Source organism: Zea mays, unplaced genomic scaffold (assembly GCF_902167145.1).
Source record: "Zea mays cultivar B73 unplaced genomic scaffold, Zm-B73-REFERENCE-NAM-5.0 scaffold_87, whole genome shotgun sequence".
In the NCBI taxonomy this organism is placed as follows: Eukaryota; Viridiplantae; Streptophyta; class Magnoliopsida; order Poales; family Poaceae; genus Zea; species Zea mays.
Window position 1 is genome coordinate 1 of NW_023367379.1, and position 18,658 is coordinate 18,658.

Here is an 18,658-nt window from a genome sequence, read left to right on the forward strand (position 1 = left end):
CTATTTCCTAGATACCCATGCAGGGGACTTCGCGGTGGAATGAATCAACTCGAAAAATCCCTAAACTAAAAAAGACCTAAAGTTAAGGATTTATCAATGGGTAATGTTGCTCCAATACCTAACCAAAGAGCTACTGCAGTACCGATTAAAAAAACGGTCGTAGCTACTGGGCGACGAAATGGATTTTGGAATTTATTGACATTCTCTAGAAAGGGTACTGTCAATAAGCCCGTTGGCACAGAAACCATTAAGAGAACGCCCAATAACTTATTGGGTACTGTACGGAGTATTTGAAATACGGGAAAGAAGTACCACTCGGGTAATATTTCCAAAGGAGTTGCAAACGGATCCGCCGGTTCACCAATCATTGACGGCTCTAGAACCGCTAAACCTACATTACACGCAATAGTACCTAGAATTACTACTGGAAAAATGTATAAAAGATCGTTGGGCCACGCGGGTTCCCCATAATAATTATGTCCCATCCCTTTAGCTAATTTTGCTCTTAATACAGGATCATTTAAGTCAGGTTTCTTTGTTATTGGGATAGGTGAATTCTTTAGGATCCATCCCCCAAAGGAACCGGACATGAGAATTTTTCATCATCCGGCTCGAGCAAGAATGAAAGAAATAAGACCGTGGAGGATCCACAATAGAATAGGGGTATATAATGACTCAATGACTCAAGGTAAGAAAAACTTTATCAAATTATCTTTTCCGAAGTTGCGCCTATAACTACTCATTGAAAAGAATCCTATTCTTATGCTTAAATGCTCAATATCCAAGTGGGCTTACAAATTTGATCATGATCAATTGCTTTGTGGATTGTCTCTTGATTAGTTGTTGTTTATCCCCTCGATATCGCAAGTTTCTTATGTCCAAACAAAGTATTTACTTGTTACTAATAAAAAATCAAAAAGTTTAGCCTGCGTTCTTCCTTAGATCCCTTCTTTTACTCCGATAGTATTGCGGATCAAAATCGATGCAAAGAAAATGAATGCATTTCCATACTATAATAAAAAGTAAGTGTAATAAAAATTGAATTGGATCATATCACATGACTTATTCCATTTATACTCTATAGGATCTTACGGAGCCTGTTCATGGATGACATGGTTGGTGGGTATGATCATAGAAAATATTCTCCTCGAGTGAACCAGCCTATCCTTCCTAGATAGGGGACTTACGTGTTGATTGGATGCGGAGACACCTTTGGTCGTGAATTCTAATGTGGCAGATCCAATTCTCTATCTGCATGGCCAAATTAATAATTCAAGTCACACACTCCCATAATCCGCCTTATTTTCTTTCGTAAAATTCACTTCAACTATTTGTATAAAATACTTCGAAGTTGAAGAGAAGTATCCAAATGACATGTCTTATTTTACAATAACCCATGTTTGTAGCAATGAAATACCACAACCTACCCGATATGATATATGAGAATTAGAATTCTCTATGCTATGCCTTCCCTATAACGGACCCGAAATACCTTGCTTACGTATCATTGGAAAGTGCATTAACATAAATACGGCAGTAAGCAGAGGTAGTACAAAGGTATGTAAACTATAAAAACGAGTCAAAGTGGATTGGCCCACACTAGCACTTCCACGTAATAATTCCACTAAAGGGGACCCTATTACCGGAATAGCTTCGGGTACACCTGTAACAATTTTGACTGCCAATCACCAATTTGCTCCAAGGCAAAGAATAACAGTTACAACCAAATGATGCAGTCAATACAGCCAAAACCACGCCTGTGACCCAGTTAATTCACGGGGTTTTTTAAATCCACCTGTGAGATACACACGAAATACGTGCAGGATCATCATTAGAACCCTCATACTTGCTGACCATCGATGAACGATCGGATTAACCAACCAAAGTATGGCCTCCGTCATTATATATTGAACGGAGGAAAAAGCCTCTGTAACGGTCGGTCGGTAGTAAAAAGTCATAGCAAAACCGGTAGCGACTTGTACTAGAAAACAAGTAAGTGTAATTCCCCCTAAACAATAAAATATGTTGACATGAGGAGGAACATATTTACTAGTTATATCATCTGCAATTGCCTGAATCTCAAGACGTTCTTCAAACCAATCATATACTTTATTGAGATAGGTAACTAGCCCGACTCCCCCTCCGAGAACCGTATATGAAAATTTCATCTCGTACGGCTCAAGCAGAAATACACAAATTTTCAACGGATATTAGAAAAAAAGGGTTCAAAACTCCATCAGCCACGGTATTGGATCGATTTGCCTTGAAGATATGAAATAAGAAAAATCCAGAATTTCTTCTTTGTGATAATAATGCCAAAAAATCTCAAGTTGGCTCATCTGTCTTTCTTTCCCTTTGTTGATCATTAGAGGCCTCTTGACTTTTCTCTTCCCTATTTTTTTTGATTTTATTTTTGACTAGTCAAAAATAAAATCAAAATTTCTAGTGGTTTTCTGATAGAAATTATCTTGTTGCGATCCTATGAATCAGTTCAATTAAAACCTTAGATTCATACTAGAGCCACGATGATTCAGTCTCAAGATAAACAAAAGGCAAGGGTTCTTCGAATAAGAACCGCTTGATGATCATTTATTGAAAGAGAAAAGAGTTCTCTTTTGGGCAAACAAAATTGGAAGGAAGAAAATTTCTTTTTTTATTAAGAACTACTTCATTTTTTTTTTAAGTCTGGTTGCGAGGTCTAAATAGTGAGTATGAATCATAGTTCCTTTTTTTTTTGATCCACTCTATGTATTTCGTGTTCCAGATACTAGAATAAATAATATCTGACGAATTAGAATCATCTTGATAGAGATAACAGGCCCCTTCTATGTATTATCAATAGGATCAATTCTAACAAGTCACACACTCATATTCCAGAGATACCAAAACAAAAAATCCACGGTCGAACTACCAGAATGTCTAGAAATGTGGAGCTTAAAGTAGAAAGGCTTTTTTTGGATGGAAAAACTATGAAGTCATAGTTTTAGTTAGTAGAAACCTAATTCGTTAAAATTCCGTCCAGTAAAACAGAAGAATTATAAATTTCTAAAATTATAGATAGGAATATCGCGAATAAAGCCATTGCGACCCCCATAAAAGGAGTAGTCCCCCAACCCGGAGCAACTTTCCCATATTCCGAATTCAAGGGTTTCAATAAACTACCTGCGCCAGTCCGTTTTGGCTTAGGTCTAGAACTATCTTCAACGGTTTGTGTAGCCATAAATTCTATTTAATCATTGGTGTTGACTTTGTATACTATTCCGTTGTAGTTGTAAATACACGATCTTTTCATAGATCCATTGTAATCTTGAAATTCTATAAAAATGGAAACAGCAACTTTAGTCGCCATCTCCATATCTGGTTTACTTGTAAGCTTTACTGGGTATGCCTTATATACCGCGTTTGGGCAACCCTCTCAACAATTAAGAGATCCATTCGAAGAACATGGGGACTAATTGAAGTAAGAAGTCTCCCCTCCGGGGGACTTCTTACTTCAATTAAATTATTTCATTTCTTAGTCGGAACCTTAGGTGGTTCTCGGAAGAAGATAGCGAAAAAAATTATCCCTAAAGTCGAAACTAAAAGGAACGTATAAACCAATGCTTCCATAGATTCGATCCTGGTTTATTTACAATTATAACTTCCACACCTATTCACTTATCATTTGGGATCATTTCCCATATAAAAAAGAAAAAGAGTCAAAGAAAGGACAGGAGATGTTCCTCATGTCAAATCAAACAAAAAATGGAGGTGAAAGATACCATAGCAATGTGGTATCAGGCTGCCTGTCTCCTTGTAGTTGGATCTCCAACTTTTTGGAATGTTCCAAATTCCACTTGAGCATCCAAGTCTGGATCAATACCAGCAAAAACATCTCGGAACAAGGTTCGAGCGCCATGCCAAATGTGTCCGAAAAAGAAGAGCAAAGCAAAGGTAGCATGACCAAAAGTGAACCAACCCCTTGGACTGCTGCGAAAAACACCATCTGATTTCAAAGTAGCTCGATCTAATTCAAAAATTTCCCCTAATTGAGCACGCCGCGCATATTTTTTTACAGTAGCAGGATCAGAATAACTTACTCCATTAAGTTCGCCACCATAGAACTCCACCGTTACGCCTACTTGTTCAACACTATATTTGGATTCTGCTCTTCTAAAAGGAACGTCCGCTCTCACAATTCCCTCTTCATCTACCAAAACGACCGGAAATGTTTCAAAAAAAGTAGGCATACGACGTACAAAAAGCTCGCGTCCTTCTTTATCTCTAAAGACGGGATGTCCTAACCATCCAACAGCTATGCCATCCCCATTGTCCATTGAGCCTGCTCTGAATAATCCCCCCTTTGCCGGATTATTACCAATATAATCATAAAAGGCTAATTTTTCGGGAATTTTAGACCAAGCTTCTGATAAACTAAGATTTTCGGCTAACCCATCGCTAACTCTTCGATATATTTCTTGCTGAAAGTATCCCTGATCCCACTGATAACGAGTAGGCCCAAATAATTCGATTGGGGTAGTTGCTGATCCATACCACATAGTTCCGGCAACTACGAAAGCAGCAAAAAAAACAGCAGCGATACTACTGGAAAGTACAGTTTCAATATTGCCCATACGTAACCCTTTGTATAGACGTTGAGGCGGACGGACACTTAGATGGAATAGGCCCGCTAATATGCCCAAAGTACCCGCAGCAATATGATGCGAAGCTATTCCTCCCGGAACGAAAGGATCAAAACCTTCTGCACCCCACGCAGGATTTACAGCTTGTACTTTTCCAGTGAGTCCGTAAGGATCGGACACCCATATCCCAGGGCCATATAAACCCGTTACATGAAATGCACCAAAGCCAAAACAAGCCACCCCTGCAAGAAATAAATGAATTCCAAAGATCTTGGGCAAATCCAAAGAAGGTTTTCCCGTCCGCTCATCACAGAATATTTCTAGGTCCCAATATACCCAATGCCAGATAGCTGCCAAGAAACACAAGCCAGAAAACACAATATGCGCACCTGCCACACCTTCATAACTCCAAATACCCGGATTCGTTACAGTTCCTCCTGAAATACTCCAACCACCCCACGAATTCGTTATTCCTAAACGAGTCATGAAGGGGATGACGAACATACCTTGTCTCCACATTGGATCCAGAACAGGATCAGAGGGATCAAAAACCGCTAATTCGTATAAAGCCATCGAACCAGCCCAACCAGAAACTAGAGCTGTGTGCATTATATGCACCGAAAGCAATCGACCCGGATCATTCAATACGACAGTATGAACACGATACCAAGGCAAACCCATGGAAATACCCCTTTAGCAAAGAAAAATAGACACGATGTCGCTTTATTTTATCGCATTGGAAAAGACTATCCATACTTATTCTATGTACCTAACCCTTCTAGGGGATTCTATGTCAGAAAGCGTGAATATTTATTTCATTCCATTAAAAATAACAAGCCAATTCTGTTTGTAAGAAGAAAGAGAAGCAGATCTATTCTATACTCGATAAGTGCCAATATGCAATGGGTAGCTTGGGCTATTTGGAAAAACGAAGAATAGATCCTTCATCCCTCTTTGTTTATCATTCAAATCACGGATTCTTTTTTCTTTATTCAATCTGTTTTACCTTCCTTATATGTAGAATATTTCAATCTATGTATTAATAGAATCTATAGTATTCTTATAGAATAAGAAAAAAAAATGAAGATAATAAACTGCGGATTCTTTCTTTCTCTTCCATTCTTACGTTTCCATATTAAAGTGTAGTTTTTTTACTTAAATTTAATAATATTAATCTAATATGCCCATTGGTGTTCCAAAAGTACCTTACCGGATTCCCGGAGATGAAGAAGCGACTTGGGTTGACTTATACAATGTTATGTATCGAGAAAGGACACTTTTTTTAGGTCAAGAGATTCGTTGCGAGATCACAAATCATATTACAGGTCTGATGGTATATCTCAGTATAGAAGATGGAAATAGCGATATTTTTTTGTTTATAAACTCCCCTGGCGGGTGGCTAATCTCAGGAATGGCGATTTTTGATACGATGCAAACGGTGACACCTGATATATATACAATATGCCTCGGAATAGCCGCGTCCATGGCCTCCTTCATTCTGCTTGGAGGAGAACCCACCAAGCGTATAGCATTCCCTCACGCTAGGATTATGCTTCACCAACCTGCTAGTGCTTATTATCGGGCAAGGACACCAGAATTTTTACTAGAAGTGGAAGAGTTACACAAAGTTCGCGAAATGATCACAAGGGTTTATGCACTAAGAACAGGCAAGCCTTTTTGGGTTGTATCCGAAGACATGGAAAGGGATGTTTTTATGTCAGCAGACGAAGCCAAAGCTTATGGACTTGTCGATATTGTAGGGGATGAAATGATTGACGAGCACTGCGATACTGATCCAGTGTGGTTTCCAGAAATGTTTAAGGATTGGTAGTGGGTGGATTTCTTGTAAATTTATCTCAAACCTAAATTCGGGTTTTATGCTATAGAAAATAGAAATACTTCATGATGATGAATCATCAGGTTAAGATCGATCTAAACCAATCCATTTTATATATACATACGACATGCCAACGGTTAAACAACTTATTAGAAATGCAAGACAGCCAATACGAAATGCTAGAAAATCGGCCGCGCTTAAGGGATGTCCTCAGCGTCGAGGAACATGTGCTAGGGTGTATGTGCGACTCGTTCAGATCATGAGTTCAAACAAATAATAAAATTTTTGAAGTATCCATGATCGGTACCAATGAATAGGATAGAGAAGCTCTATCCTAGATTTCTATGGTATATGGAATTTATGGTTTCCTTTGGTGCAAATCCAATCATCTAGATTGGAAGAAGCAATTCCCCCATTGGTAACAAATGGTTATCCATTAAGCGGAGGAAATAGTAATAAAAAGAAAAAGGCTTATGCTCCTTTATCTTAAAAGAACGGACTAAAGGGTCAGCTACTTAGCCAACTTTCATAATTAAATACCGTCACTGTATGAATAACTCTTATTGTGAAAAGAGTTATTTACTCTATAATGGATAGGTAGAGCCAAAGAATGTGAACTATACAAGTTCACAATACCTTTTGATGAAAGAAAGGGCTCCGGTGTATAGAGAGGGCCTCGCCGTTTAAAAGGGAACCATAAAAACGATGGAACCCACTGTTTTTTTAGTATCGTTAGAATTTGTTATTTCTATGCGAAATAACTAAATAGAATAAAAAATCGTGGTTGGGAAGGTTATAGTAGCAAAAGCCATTGGAATTAATATTTTATATATCGGAATAATCCGTTTAGTTATTAATGGGAAAAAAGAGGGTTAAAAGAAGAGAAATCATTAGTTATTCATTAAGGTTAATTTGATTCAATGACCAGAGTTCCGCGAGGATATATAGCTCGGAGACGACGAACAAAAATGCGTTCATTTGCCTCAAACTTTAGGGGGGCTCATTTAAGACTTAATCGAGTGATTACTCAACAAGTAAGAAGAGCTTTTGTTTCTTCTCATCGAGATAGAGGCAGGCAAAAGAGGGATTTTCGTCGTTTGTGGATCACTCGGATAAACGCAGCAACACGGGTATATAACGTATTCAATAGTTATAGTAAATTAATACACAATCTGTCCAAGAAGGAATTGATTCTTAATCGTAAAATGCTTGCACAAGTAGCTGTATCAAATCCAAATAATCTTTACACGATTTCCAATAAAATAAGGATCATCAATTAAAGGATAAAAAAGTAATATACAGGAATAATTAAAACCGAATTCCCGGAGAGGGAACTCCGGGAAGATACAATAAATTAAGATTAAGTGGTAGGAATCGACGAGCATGTTGCAATAAATAAAAAAACTATTTATTTTTTCCCATTTTTCTTTCTTATAACAAACACAAGAATCCAAATTGGATTACTTTACTTTATATATGAGTCTGAGTCTTTCGAATAAAACATCAACAATCGGAACTTAAGTTTCGATTGTTGTTTCTTAAATTCTGGTTGGAGTTTCTTAAGTTTCGATTGGAATTGAACTTTTGTGTTAATTGAGGAATATGTCTATTTTTTCTGTGTCTAGGACCAGTAATTATTGAAATTGCCTGGGCTTGAAATTGCTTCTCATTCTCATAGTTACGAAATGGTAAGAAAGATAAAATACGAGCCTGTTTTATAGCAAGAGTAATTAATCGTTGTTGTTTCAAGGTTAATCTATTTATTCGTCTAGATAATATTTTTCCTTGTTCACTAATAAATCGATTAATTAAACTCATGTTTCTATAATCAATTCGATCCCCCGGGCCTATTCGAGAACGCCTACGAAAAGGTTGTTTGGATTTACGAAAAGGTTGCTTAGATTTACGAAAAGGTTGTTTGAATTTACGAAAAGGTTGCTTAGATTTATGAAAAGTTTGTTTGGATTTACGAAAGGGTTGCTTAGATTTACGAAAAGGTTGTTTAGATATATACATGATTTATTCCTTATTTTAAAATTTGAAAAAAAAAAATGGATTTCTTTCTTTTATTAATTTTTGATCCAGAACCAGAAGAAGTAGTCTTTCTTTGGTCCATATATTATTTGATTAAATCAAAATATACTATATAAATTGATTAAATCAAAATATACTATATAAAAATATAAAAAATCCAAATATATAAAAATAAAAACCCTCTATACATATGAAATAATATCTACCTAAAATCAGATGAGTTGATTTGTATTTAGTATTCTATCTATGTTCTATATATTTAATAAGAAGTTCTTACTCTTTCTGTTCTTTGGAAAAATCGAACACACGATGCTCCTATTTCTTTATTTCATTATGAGTGGTATGCTTGCGACAATAACGACAAAATTTTCTTAATTCTAATTGTCCGGGCGTATTGTGGCGATTCTTTTGAGTACTATATCTAGAAATCCCCGTCGATTCCTTATTGGTACCCTTTCGAACACAACTAATACATTCCAAAATAACTCGGATTCTAACATCTTTGCCCTTGGCCATGAACCTCCTTTCCTTTTTGGATCGACTTAACTTAATTCTTATACCTATTCTTTTATTCTTCTATTTTGGATCCAAAGAAAAGAAGAAGAATAAAATCCATAGAAGTTCCTAACTAAAAATGTGATTTCTAAAGATTTTGTTGTAATTCTTCGAATTATCGAACAAATCCAATCCAATAGAATACAAAATTTTTGAAATTCGTAAATTAAGTAATAAAACATAGAGAAATAATTAAAGAATACAATCCTTATCCATCTTTTCTTTCTTTTTGCTTCATATACTAAAAAAGAATTCAAAAAGGGGAAATTTTCGTCATGTCACGAAGAATTCTATCTCTCGCATAGGAATAACTAGAATTAAAAAAAAGGGAATGACAAAGCATCTGGGAATAAACGATTGATTTCTATCAATAAACCTGCTAAAGCCCCAAACCATAGAGTACTTAGCACGGGTGCTACAGAGAGATATGTTTTTATATCCCGCATTGAAAATCCTCCTTCCGTATTGGAATACATATATGATCAGATACTCTTGCCCAAGATCCTTTGTATTTCTTTTGTTTAGGCGAAATTCCTAACTAAAAAAACAAAATAAATATTATATATATATAGAATGAACCGTATAGACGAGATTTTCCTATCCCTAAAAAAGATGACCCCTTCTTCCTATACATTACTAAGGAATAGTAGTCTTTCTTTTATAGGTGAAATTTGACTGGATTTTAGTTTATACCCCTTCCTTGATTATATGAGACCAAAAACAAGAAATGACAAGAAAGTTCTATATGGATAAAGAAATAGAAGAAAATTACGATGTGGAAAACAAGAAAGGAATTGTGTACAATGGCATTGTACAACAATTTGGAAAAGGGATGTAGCGCAGCTTGGTAGCGCGTTTGTTTTGGGTACAAAATGTCACAGGTTCAAATCCTGTCATCCCTACCTATTAATTCTCTCTTCGTTATGGGCAGTAGTGGGGAGATCGATTAAAGTGGGTATAACTTGAATTTGTGGATACTATACGGACGTGAGACACGTTAGGAATAGAAAAGGATTTTCTTTTTTTTTTTGTTTTGAAAGCGCTCTTAGTTCAGTTTGGTAGAACGCGGGTCTCCAAAACCCGATGTCGTAGGTTCAAATCCTACAGAGCGTGATTCCATATATCTTATGTCGAAACTAAAATAACTTAAAAAAAAACAAAGTAGAATTGCAACTCCAATTTGACCTCCTCCAGACCAGAGAGGAGGTCAATCAAAAAAGAAATATTACTCAATCAAAGATCCAACTGATCCCCACGCCTGTATTGCAAATACGCAGTCACGAATAATCCCGCTAAAGTAATAGGAATTAGGCCTAAGACGATTCCAAATAGAAAAACTTCAATCATTTCGATTTGTTCGAGGGGATAAAAAAAGAGGTACGATCTATCTCTAAATAATAGTCTAAACTACCCACGAATCTCAATGACCAAGAAAAGAATTGGTAATTAGTGTGGAAAAGAGTCTAGAATACCAAGAATCCAAAAGAAAGATTCTTCTATTCAATTCATTTCAAATAAGACGTATCTTGTTCAAGCTAATAAATAGAGCTGGGGTTATAGTTAAAGCAGCCAGTAGAAAACCGAAATAACTAGTTATAGTAAGCATGAAGGGGTTCAATTCCATTTTTTTTACTACACTACATATGTTGGTAAAGCACTTACCTAAGTTTAAGTTATGGAAAATTCATAATTCATCGGTTATTTTAGATAATACTAAAAAACAAGATAGAGTGAGATACAGAAGTGTAAAAAAAAGAGAAAATCGATTCATCAGACGGAACATGAGTCCCTAATTCCGAATCAAGAGATTTGTTGTGGAATCTGTCAGTTAAGTAAACTAATAATATTAAGAACTAGATCATCTAACCCCATTGAAAAATGAAATTGGATTTTCGGGAGAATTTTGGAATAAAAGATAAATAAAGAATTGAATTTGAAAAAAAAAAAAAAAATTCTTTCTATTTCGGATTCGGATTATTTCTTTTTTAATAGGATGGATTTCATCCTCTTTTTGGAGCAAATTTTAACTCATTGTATTCCATATGGAATAAGAGGAGAAGAAAAGCATTCCACGACCCCCGAGGGGCCCCCTCAAAAAGGGAACTATTCCTAAAATTTACTTTTTTTTATTTATTTTTATTCGTTTTTTGAACCCCAACAAAAGTGGATTCAAAGTTACTTCAATTATCCTTTTCTTTTAAGTTCTTCTTGTAAAGTTCCATGCTTGCTGTTTGGTCAAGAAAATTAGACCTAATCCAACAAACAAGACAAGGATTGATTACGAATCTTGATTCTTCAAAGAATGTATTCCGTTTCTTTCATAACGGATTATCCGCTATTCGATTTTCTATTTATTAGATATTATTTTATGCTAACCAATTAAATTCCTTTAACTAAAAAGGGATCGATTTTGCATATACTTATCTTTGTATTGCGTCAATATGAGAATATCCTTCCTAAATTCTTTATCTTATTAATCATTAACTTAGATTTTCCCAAGATCTTGGCCGCTATTCCAAATTAAATTATTCTACTATTCCGAAGACAATGAAAATAAGTAGGACCCAAAAAATTGTGGGGTTCTATTGATGCCTTGAATAACATGTAATTTTCCTATAGACAAGGAACAAAAAAGAGAAAAAAGGAATTCTGTTTCGGGACCAAGCAAAACTGGATTGCTGTGCCATAGGAAGGATAGCTATACTAATTCGGTATACTCAAAATACACCTTTGGTACAAAATTGACAATCTCACAAGGATGAAATATCAGTAATTTTCTATTTACTGGTGGATCCCATCTTTTACGGAATCAATTCCTTTTTTGAATAAAAATTTTGGGAGCTCAGCATGTCTGGAAGCACGGGAGAACGTTCTTTTGCTGATATTATTACCAGTATTCGATACTGGGTTATTCATAGCATTACTATACCTTCCCTATTCATTGCGGGTTGGTTATTTGTCAGTACGGGTTTAGCTTATGACGTGTTTGGAAGTCCTCGACCAAACGAGTATTTCACGGAAAGCCGACAAGGAATTCCATTAATAACCGACCGTTTTGATTCTTTAGAACAACTAGATGAATTTAGTAGATCCTTTTAGGAGGCCCCCAATGACCATAGATCGAACCTATCCTATTTTTACAGTGCGATGGCTGGCTGTTCACGGATTAGCTGTACCCACGGTTTTTTTCTTGGGATCAATATCAGCAATGCAGTTCATCCAACGATAAACCAAATTCCAACTATAGAACTATGACACAATCAAACCCGAATGAACAAAATGTTGAATTGAATCGTACCAGTCTATACTGGGGTTTATTACTCATTTTTGTACTTGCTGTTTTATTTTCCAATTACTTCTTCAATTGAGAGAAAGAAAGAGAGTAGTAAGAATTCTCTTATCCCATTTGGAAGGATACCATCTTTATAACTATCCATGACTGTTTTTGTCTCTAGCATGACCACTTGAGAAAATGTGGAGGAAAGTAGGGGAAATGGCCGATACTACTGGAAGAATTCCTCTTTGGCTGATAGGTACTGTAACTGGTATTCTTGTGATTGGTTTAATAGGTGTTTTCTTTTACGGTTCGTATTCTGGATTGGGTTCATCTCTATAGTAATCGGAGGATCCAGATTGTAAACATGAAAAAGTAGGAACTTAGCGGGTCCTTACTCCCCTTTATCTGATTAGAGCGGAAAGGGCCCGCGGAATTCTTATTGTTATAACGCGGTTTTGTTCCATAATCTAGAAATTGGTTACCTATTTCTATTTGTAAAAATAACAAAGAGAAAACCTTTGCTCTGATGGTTGGAATCCCTCCATTTATTCTTTTGTTTGTTAATGATGTTAGTGAGTGAAGCAATCCATCGGTCGATTTAAAGCCCCCGCCTTTCGCCCATAAAATGGATTCACTCTTATGAAGCAACAAGAAAGAGGGGAGAGGATCCAGTATTTTATTCCATGAAGGAAGTATCCTGCAAATCGTTGATTTAGTTTAGAGTAATAAACTAATAAAACCTTAATCAAAACTACTCAACTAGCCTAAAAATCAAAACCACCCTTCCATGGGAGGGTATAGATTTTTTTTTACAAAATTTCTGTAAGTTCAAAGTTGAACTTAATTCAAAAAGTAAAGCAATTCTATTTGCTCACAAGAAATGTGTCCCCCGCCATACCTTCTTTCCCTCTGTTTGTCCACTACCGCGCCCGAACCTAAGCAAAGGAAGTCCAAAAGACAGACCCGAATAAAGAATAAATAGTAATCTTTGACAAAACAAATAAGAAGAAAAATGATTCTTACTTCGATACAAGAAGAATCGACACAAGAAAAAGGCAAAAAAGCCTTTTTCTTGTGCCCAATAGAGGATTAAGAAGACCCACAATTCCTCCTAAAAGGACTTGTTCCTTTTATTGTTCTCGTCTTTGCCTTGGATCCTCTTCTTTTGCATGAGATAGAAATAAGGAATTCCAGAAATCGAGGCTTTTTTCTCACTTGATGGTAAGAAATCCCAGGATCTAGAAATTCATTTCGTACAATTGAACCTTTTCAAACTGTTTCTTTTTGAGAACCAAAAAAACTTGTGCCAAAATAACAGATGCGAAGAAAAACAAAAGGCCTTGGACGCGCAATGGATCCTGAAGCACTATTTCTGCATCCCCCTGACCAAACCCTCCTACATTAGGATTGCTTGTTAATGGTTGATCAAGCTTGATTGATTCCCCCTCTGAAACAAGAAGTTCTGGCCCGGGAGGTATAATATCAATCACTTGGCGTCCATCCGATGCATCCACTATGGATATTTCATATCCCCCCTTTTCTTTACGTAGTATTTTTTTTACTATACCTGTTGACGTAGCATTATAGACCGTATTGTTACTCTTGCTACCGTCAGGATAGATCTGTCCCCTTCCTCGGTTTCCCCCTACATATATGGGATATTTTAAGAAATGAACGTCTTTTTTTGTAGCGGGATCGGGGGAAAGAATGGGAAAGACAATTTCACTATATTTCTTACCGGGAACAGGGCCTATCACAAGAATATTTTTTTTATTGGGACGATAACTCTGAAAAGAGAGATTTCCTATCTTTTCTTTCAACTCAGGAGAAATACGGTCGGGCGGCGCTAATTCGAATCCCTCGGGCAAAATAAGAACAGCACCCACATTCAACCCTCCCTTTTTACCATTAGCAAGAACTTGTTTCAGCTGCATATCATAAGGAATTCGAAGAACTGCTTCAAATACAGTATCAGGAAGCACTGCTTGGGGAACTTCAATATCCACAGGCTTATTAGCTAAATGGCAATTGGCACATACAATTCGTCCAGTTGCTTCCCGCGGGTTTTCATAACCCTGCTGCGCAAAAATGGGATATGCGTTTGAAATAGATGTGCGAGTTATTACGTATATCATGATCGATACAGAAATCGATCGAATCATCTGTTCCTTTAACCAAGAAAAAGTTTTTCTATTTTCCATGTCCAATCGCGGATCCCGGAATTTCTACAATAAATTAGATAGGTAGCTAAGCTAATCTAGTTCCCTATACACGAGTCTGTTGTCATTCTACTGCAATAGTTGTACTAGAATGATGAATACCTTGAGCAGGTAGAAATAGAAAGAATTTTGTTAAAAAGGAAAAGGGCTTTCTTTCTATTTCTAAAGGAAGAAAAGAAATATGCTAATTTGATTAATATTAGGAAATGAAATGAGTGAGTTTATGCTTCACTAATTGAATGATAAATGACTACAAGTGAAGGAGATAGACGGTTTAAACAAAAAAAGACCCAAAATTTCAAACACGTGTCTAGAATCACAGGAAAACTACAAACAAAAATAGTGAAAATTAGCTCGTTAGGAGCCCATCCAAGATTGTTGTAGACCCAACGAATTAGTAGTTCCCAACCGCGGGTAGAGTGAAATCCAACAAAAAAATCAGTAACTAAAAGAATAAAAAAAGCTTTTATTGAATCATTTAAGTTATAGAAAAATTCCTGAACCCAAGAATTCAAAATGACAAGTTCTTCTTTACCCAGAAAAAAAGAACCACTTAGAATAGCCAAACAGATTATATTTGTTGAGAAATGCAAAATGATATGGAGATGATCCTCATTATCTATTTTGGCCAATTGTATTATTTCCTTGTGTATTCCTATAGGAAGTTTTTGTACATGTGTCTTCGGTTTCTCTTTTATCATTTCGTCCAAGAGAAAAAGTTCCTCTAATTCTATGAATCCTTCTAGAATCCTTTTCTCTTGAATATCAGTTAAGAAAGTTTCGGATTGCCTGGTATTCCACCAATTCTTAATCCAAAGTTCCAGACATTTGTTAAAAGAGAAAGAGACTCCCCAGGGCAAAAGTACGATAAATACAAGATATAAGAAAGAAGGCAATGCTTTCTTTTTTTTCATTTTTGATCTGTAAGCTGAATATATATGATATTTCTTTTCTTTGAAGCAAAAATTCTATAACAAGGTTTGAGACCTTGTGTTTGTATCTATTTCTCTTTTTGTATACTAGTGGAATTTCATTGTATTGGGTTCTTTCTTAGATCTAAATGGAGTGGAATAGAGAAATAAAAAAAGGCCTTTCGTATAAAAATGGAAGAATAGTATGCCATATATCTCACTTGGACAAAACAAATTCGAAGCAATTTTCTCTTATCCTCGTTTGTTCCTTCCTTTACTTTAGATAAATACTCGAAAATCCCCTTACAATTGCAAAAAATTGCAATTGGTACTCAAAATACTTCAATTGGTACACGCAAGAAATAGGCCAATTCGGCAGCTTTTTGTTCAATTTCTCGTGGAGTAAAAAACTTCTCATCAGTACGAGTCAAGGGAATGACCCCCCTGGCCCCGGATTTCCATATAAAGGATACGACGAGGATAAAGACCCTCTTTAACCTGAATTCCTAATTGATTGGATATCCCGCACAAGGAATTGAAGGAAGATGCGACGTTTTATTCCAGGGAATCCCCAACGAAAAATGCACACTATTCCCTCTTTTCTATCGAATCGGTCATAACCACTGCCTACATTCCATAAAATAGTGCACCACAAATAGGGAGCTAATGAATAGGCCCGCGATTCCGTAGAAAGACATCACGACCCCCCTGTGGAAAAAAAAGAATTTGTTGAGATGGAAGTACAGATATCATATTCTTACCAAGATAACTGGAAGCCCCAACCGCTAAGAATCCTAATGAACCTAGAAAAAGAATACAGGCCCAGAAAAAATTACCTCTTTTTCGAGAACCTTTAGAAGTTCTATCCTATGTGTTCTGATCGCCAATTCATATTAGATATACTAAATCCAGTAGCGGTCATTGAAATTGAGAGAATAAGCTAAAATGATTTTTACTTTACTTTTTTGATTCTGAAATAGCCTTCAGTAGCTAGTACTCCTGTGAAATAATTGGTTAGATACATTGACTTTCTATTCAAAAAAAATTAGTGGATCCACTTAAAAAAAAAAACTCGCTATAGTCGGCTACGCATATGCATGCATTTATGCTCGTAGCTTATATCTGCATCCATAGACGTTTTTCATTTGTGTGTAGAAAGAGCTACATACCCTATCATATTATAGTACTTACACAAAAAAATATCTGTATTATGATCCTGGAAATACATTGAGAAAATTGGCCCCGTCGTTTCTAGACAATCTTATTTTTCTGCACATAAAGAAATAAGGAAGTCATTGCAATTGCCGGAAATACTAAGCCTACTAAAGGTACCGAAAATAGAGGGTAAGTTAAAATCTGTCATAGAATATGTGTCTCAATTCAAATTTACTATTTCTATCTATTCGAATATATCTTAAGATTCTTATGATATAATTAAGTATATCTATTATAAGGAATATTGACTATTGTATTTTTTAGCTTTACAAAATAAAGATTTTTTATAGATATAGAATAAAAAAGTATTCTATAAAATAAATGAATGGAATTGATAATAAGAAAATTGCAAAAAAGGGGAACTCAAAAGGGGAACTCATTAAAATAAAATATTTTATTTTTCTTTTCCCAGTCTCATCGCCTTTCTATCCTTCTAATCGAACTTGAAATTGGATTCAAAGAAAGCTATTGTGAAAATAAAAGAAATACCTCTTTCAGAATACCCTTTAATTTAAAAAGTAGAAGTGGAATAGAATACCCAGTTGAAGGGTAATGATCATACGTCTGTAATGCATTGTATGTCCCAGAATAGGTCCCATTCTTCTACCCTTTCCGGGTAGTCGATGGCTATTCACAAGCTACTACCTTAACACCAAAGAAGAGTTCGACCCAATGCTTTATTTCTGTCTTAGTGAATCCCGATTCGACATTAAAAGTATATTGATTCTTTCCCCAATAAACGAAGACTCTTTTCTGTAAATACTGCGTATTTGATTCCATTATCGTACGATAATACTATATTTTGATTTATATTTGTTTATTGTATTATACCTTTCTATATTCTAGATATATAGAATAGAAGAATCTCGATTTGTCAAGTCTCATGATCGTATCAAGATCTATTTCAATTCGGCTCAGTCTTTTTTTTTTTTAGAAAAGATTGAGCCGAAGTGAATTGCAATCAATTAGAGGAATAAAGAAGAATTACTGCCATTTCTTAACTTATTTTTCTCTTTCTATTTGCTTTTTTTTTATTTTATATGGTATCCATCGCTTTGAAACCATCAAATTTGATCTCCTTCCATATTTCACAAGCTGCGGCTAGTTCAGCACTCCATTTGCAAGCTGCTTTGATAATTTCATTACCTTCACGAGCAAGATCGCGCCCTTCGTTACGAGCTTTGTACACAGGCTTCTAAGCCACACGATTAGCTGCTGCACCAGGTGCATTTCCCAAGGATGTCCTAAAGTTCCTCCACCAAATTGTAATACGGAATCATCTCCAAAGATTTCGGTCAGAGCTGGCATATGCCAAACATGAATACCCCCAGAAGCCACCGGTATAACACCTGGCATGGATACCCAGTCCTGAGTGAAAAAAGATACACGCGAGAACGATCTTTTTCAATAAAATCATCGCGCAATAAATCAACAAAACCTAAAGTTATTTCGCGTTCCCCTTCTAACTTACCTACTACTGTACCGGAGTGGATATGATCTCCCCCCCGACATACGCAATGCTTTAGCTAATACACGGAAATGCATACCATGATTTTTCTGTCTATCAATAACTGCATGCATTGCTCGGTGAATGTGAAGAAGTAGGCCGTTGTCGCGCGCAATAATGAGACAAAGTAGTATTTGCGGTGAATCCTCCTGTTAAGTAGTCATGCATTACAATAGGAACACCCTAATTCCCTTGCAAATACAGCTCTCTTAATCAATTTCTTCGCATGTACCTGCAGTCGCATTCAAGTAATGCCCTTGATTTCACCAGTTTCGGCTTGTGCTTTATAAATTGCTTCGGCACAAAAGACAAAACGGTCTCTCCAGCGCATAAATGGTTGTGAGTTTTACGTTTCATCATCTTTGGTAAAATCAAGTCCACCGCGTAGACACTCATAACACGCCTCTACCGTAATTTTTTGCGGATAATCCAATTTTGGTTTAATAGTACATCCAATAAAGGACGACCGTACTTGTTCAAC

General features: G+C 36.0%; 1 protein-coding gene and 2 non-coding genes across 6 annotated transcripts; 2 read left to right on the plus strand and 1 right to left on the minus strand.

Annotated features, from left to right (window-relative positions):
* Positions 1 to 151: 151 nt before the first annotated feature.
* On the minus strand, positions 152 to 17,397 carry LOC118475927 (cytochrome f). Of its 4 annotated transcripts, none has more exons than XM_035963984.1 (3): positions 13,349 to 17,397; positions 13,224 to 13,260; positions 152 to 13,022 (listed from the first exon to the last, which is right to left on the minus strand). In XM_035963984.1, exon 3 carries the CDS (start codon positions 5,301 to 5,303, stop codon positions 3,777 to 3,779), a length of 1,527 nt encoding a protein of 508 aa, XP_035819877.1. In that variant the 5' UTR covers positions 5,304 to 13,022; positions 13,224 to 13,260; positions 13,349 to 17,397; the 3' UTR covers positions 152 to 3,776. The 4 variants fall into 4 exon arrangements, with proteins under 4 accessions (XP_035819877.1, XP_035819875.1, XP_035819876.1 ...); XM_035963985.1 differs by having other exon boundaries at positions 5,699 to 13,022; XM_035963982.1 differs by having other exon boundaries at positions 152 to 13,260.
* Positions 9,877 to 9,950, plus strand: TRNAP-UGG (transfer RNA proline (anticodon UGG)). The gene has a single exon. It is a non-coding gene; the product is annotated as a tRNA-Pro (tRNA).
* On the plus strand, positions 10,088 to 10,161 carry TRNAW-CCA (transfer RNA tryptophan (anticodon CCA)). The gene has a single exon. It is a non-coding gene; the product is annotated as a tRNA-Trp (tRNA).
* Positions 17,398 to 18,658: the final 1,261 nt, after the last annotated feature.

Excerpts from the sequence above, each read along its gene's own strand:
- LOC118475927 (XM_035963984.1), bottom strand. The coding sequence starts at position 5,303 with ATGGGTTTGCCTTGGTATCGTGTTCATACTGTCGTATTGAATGATCCG.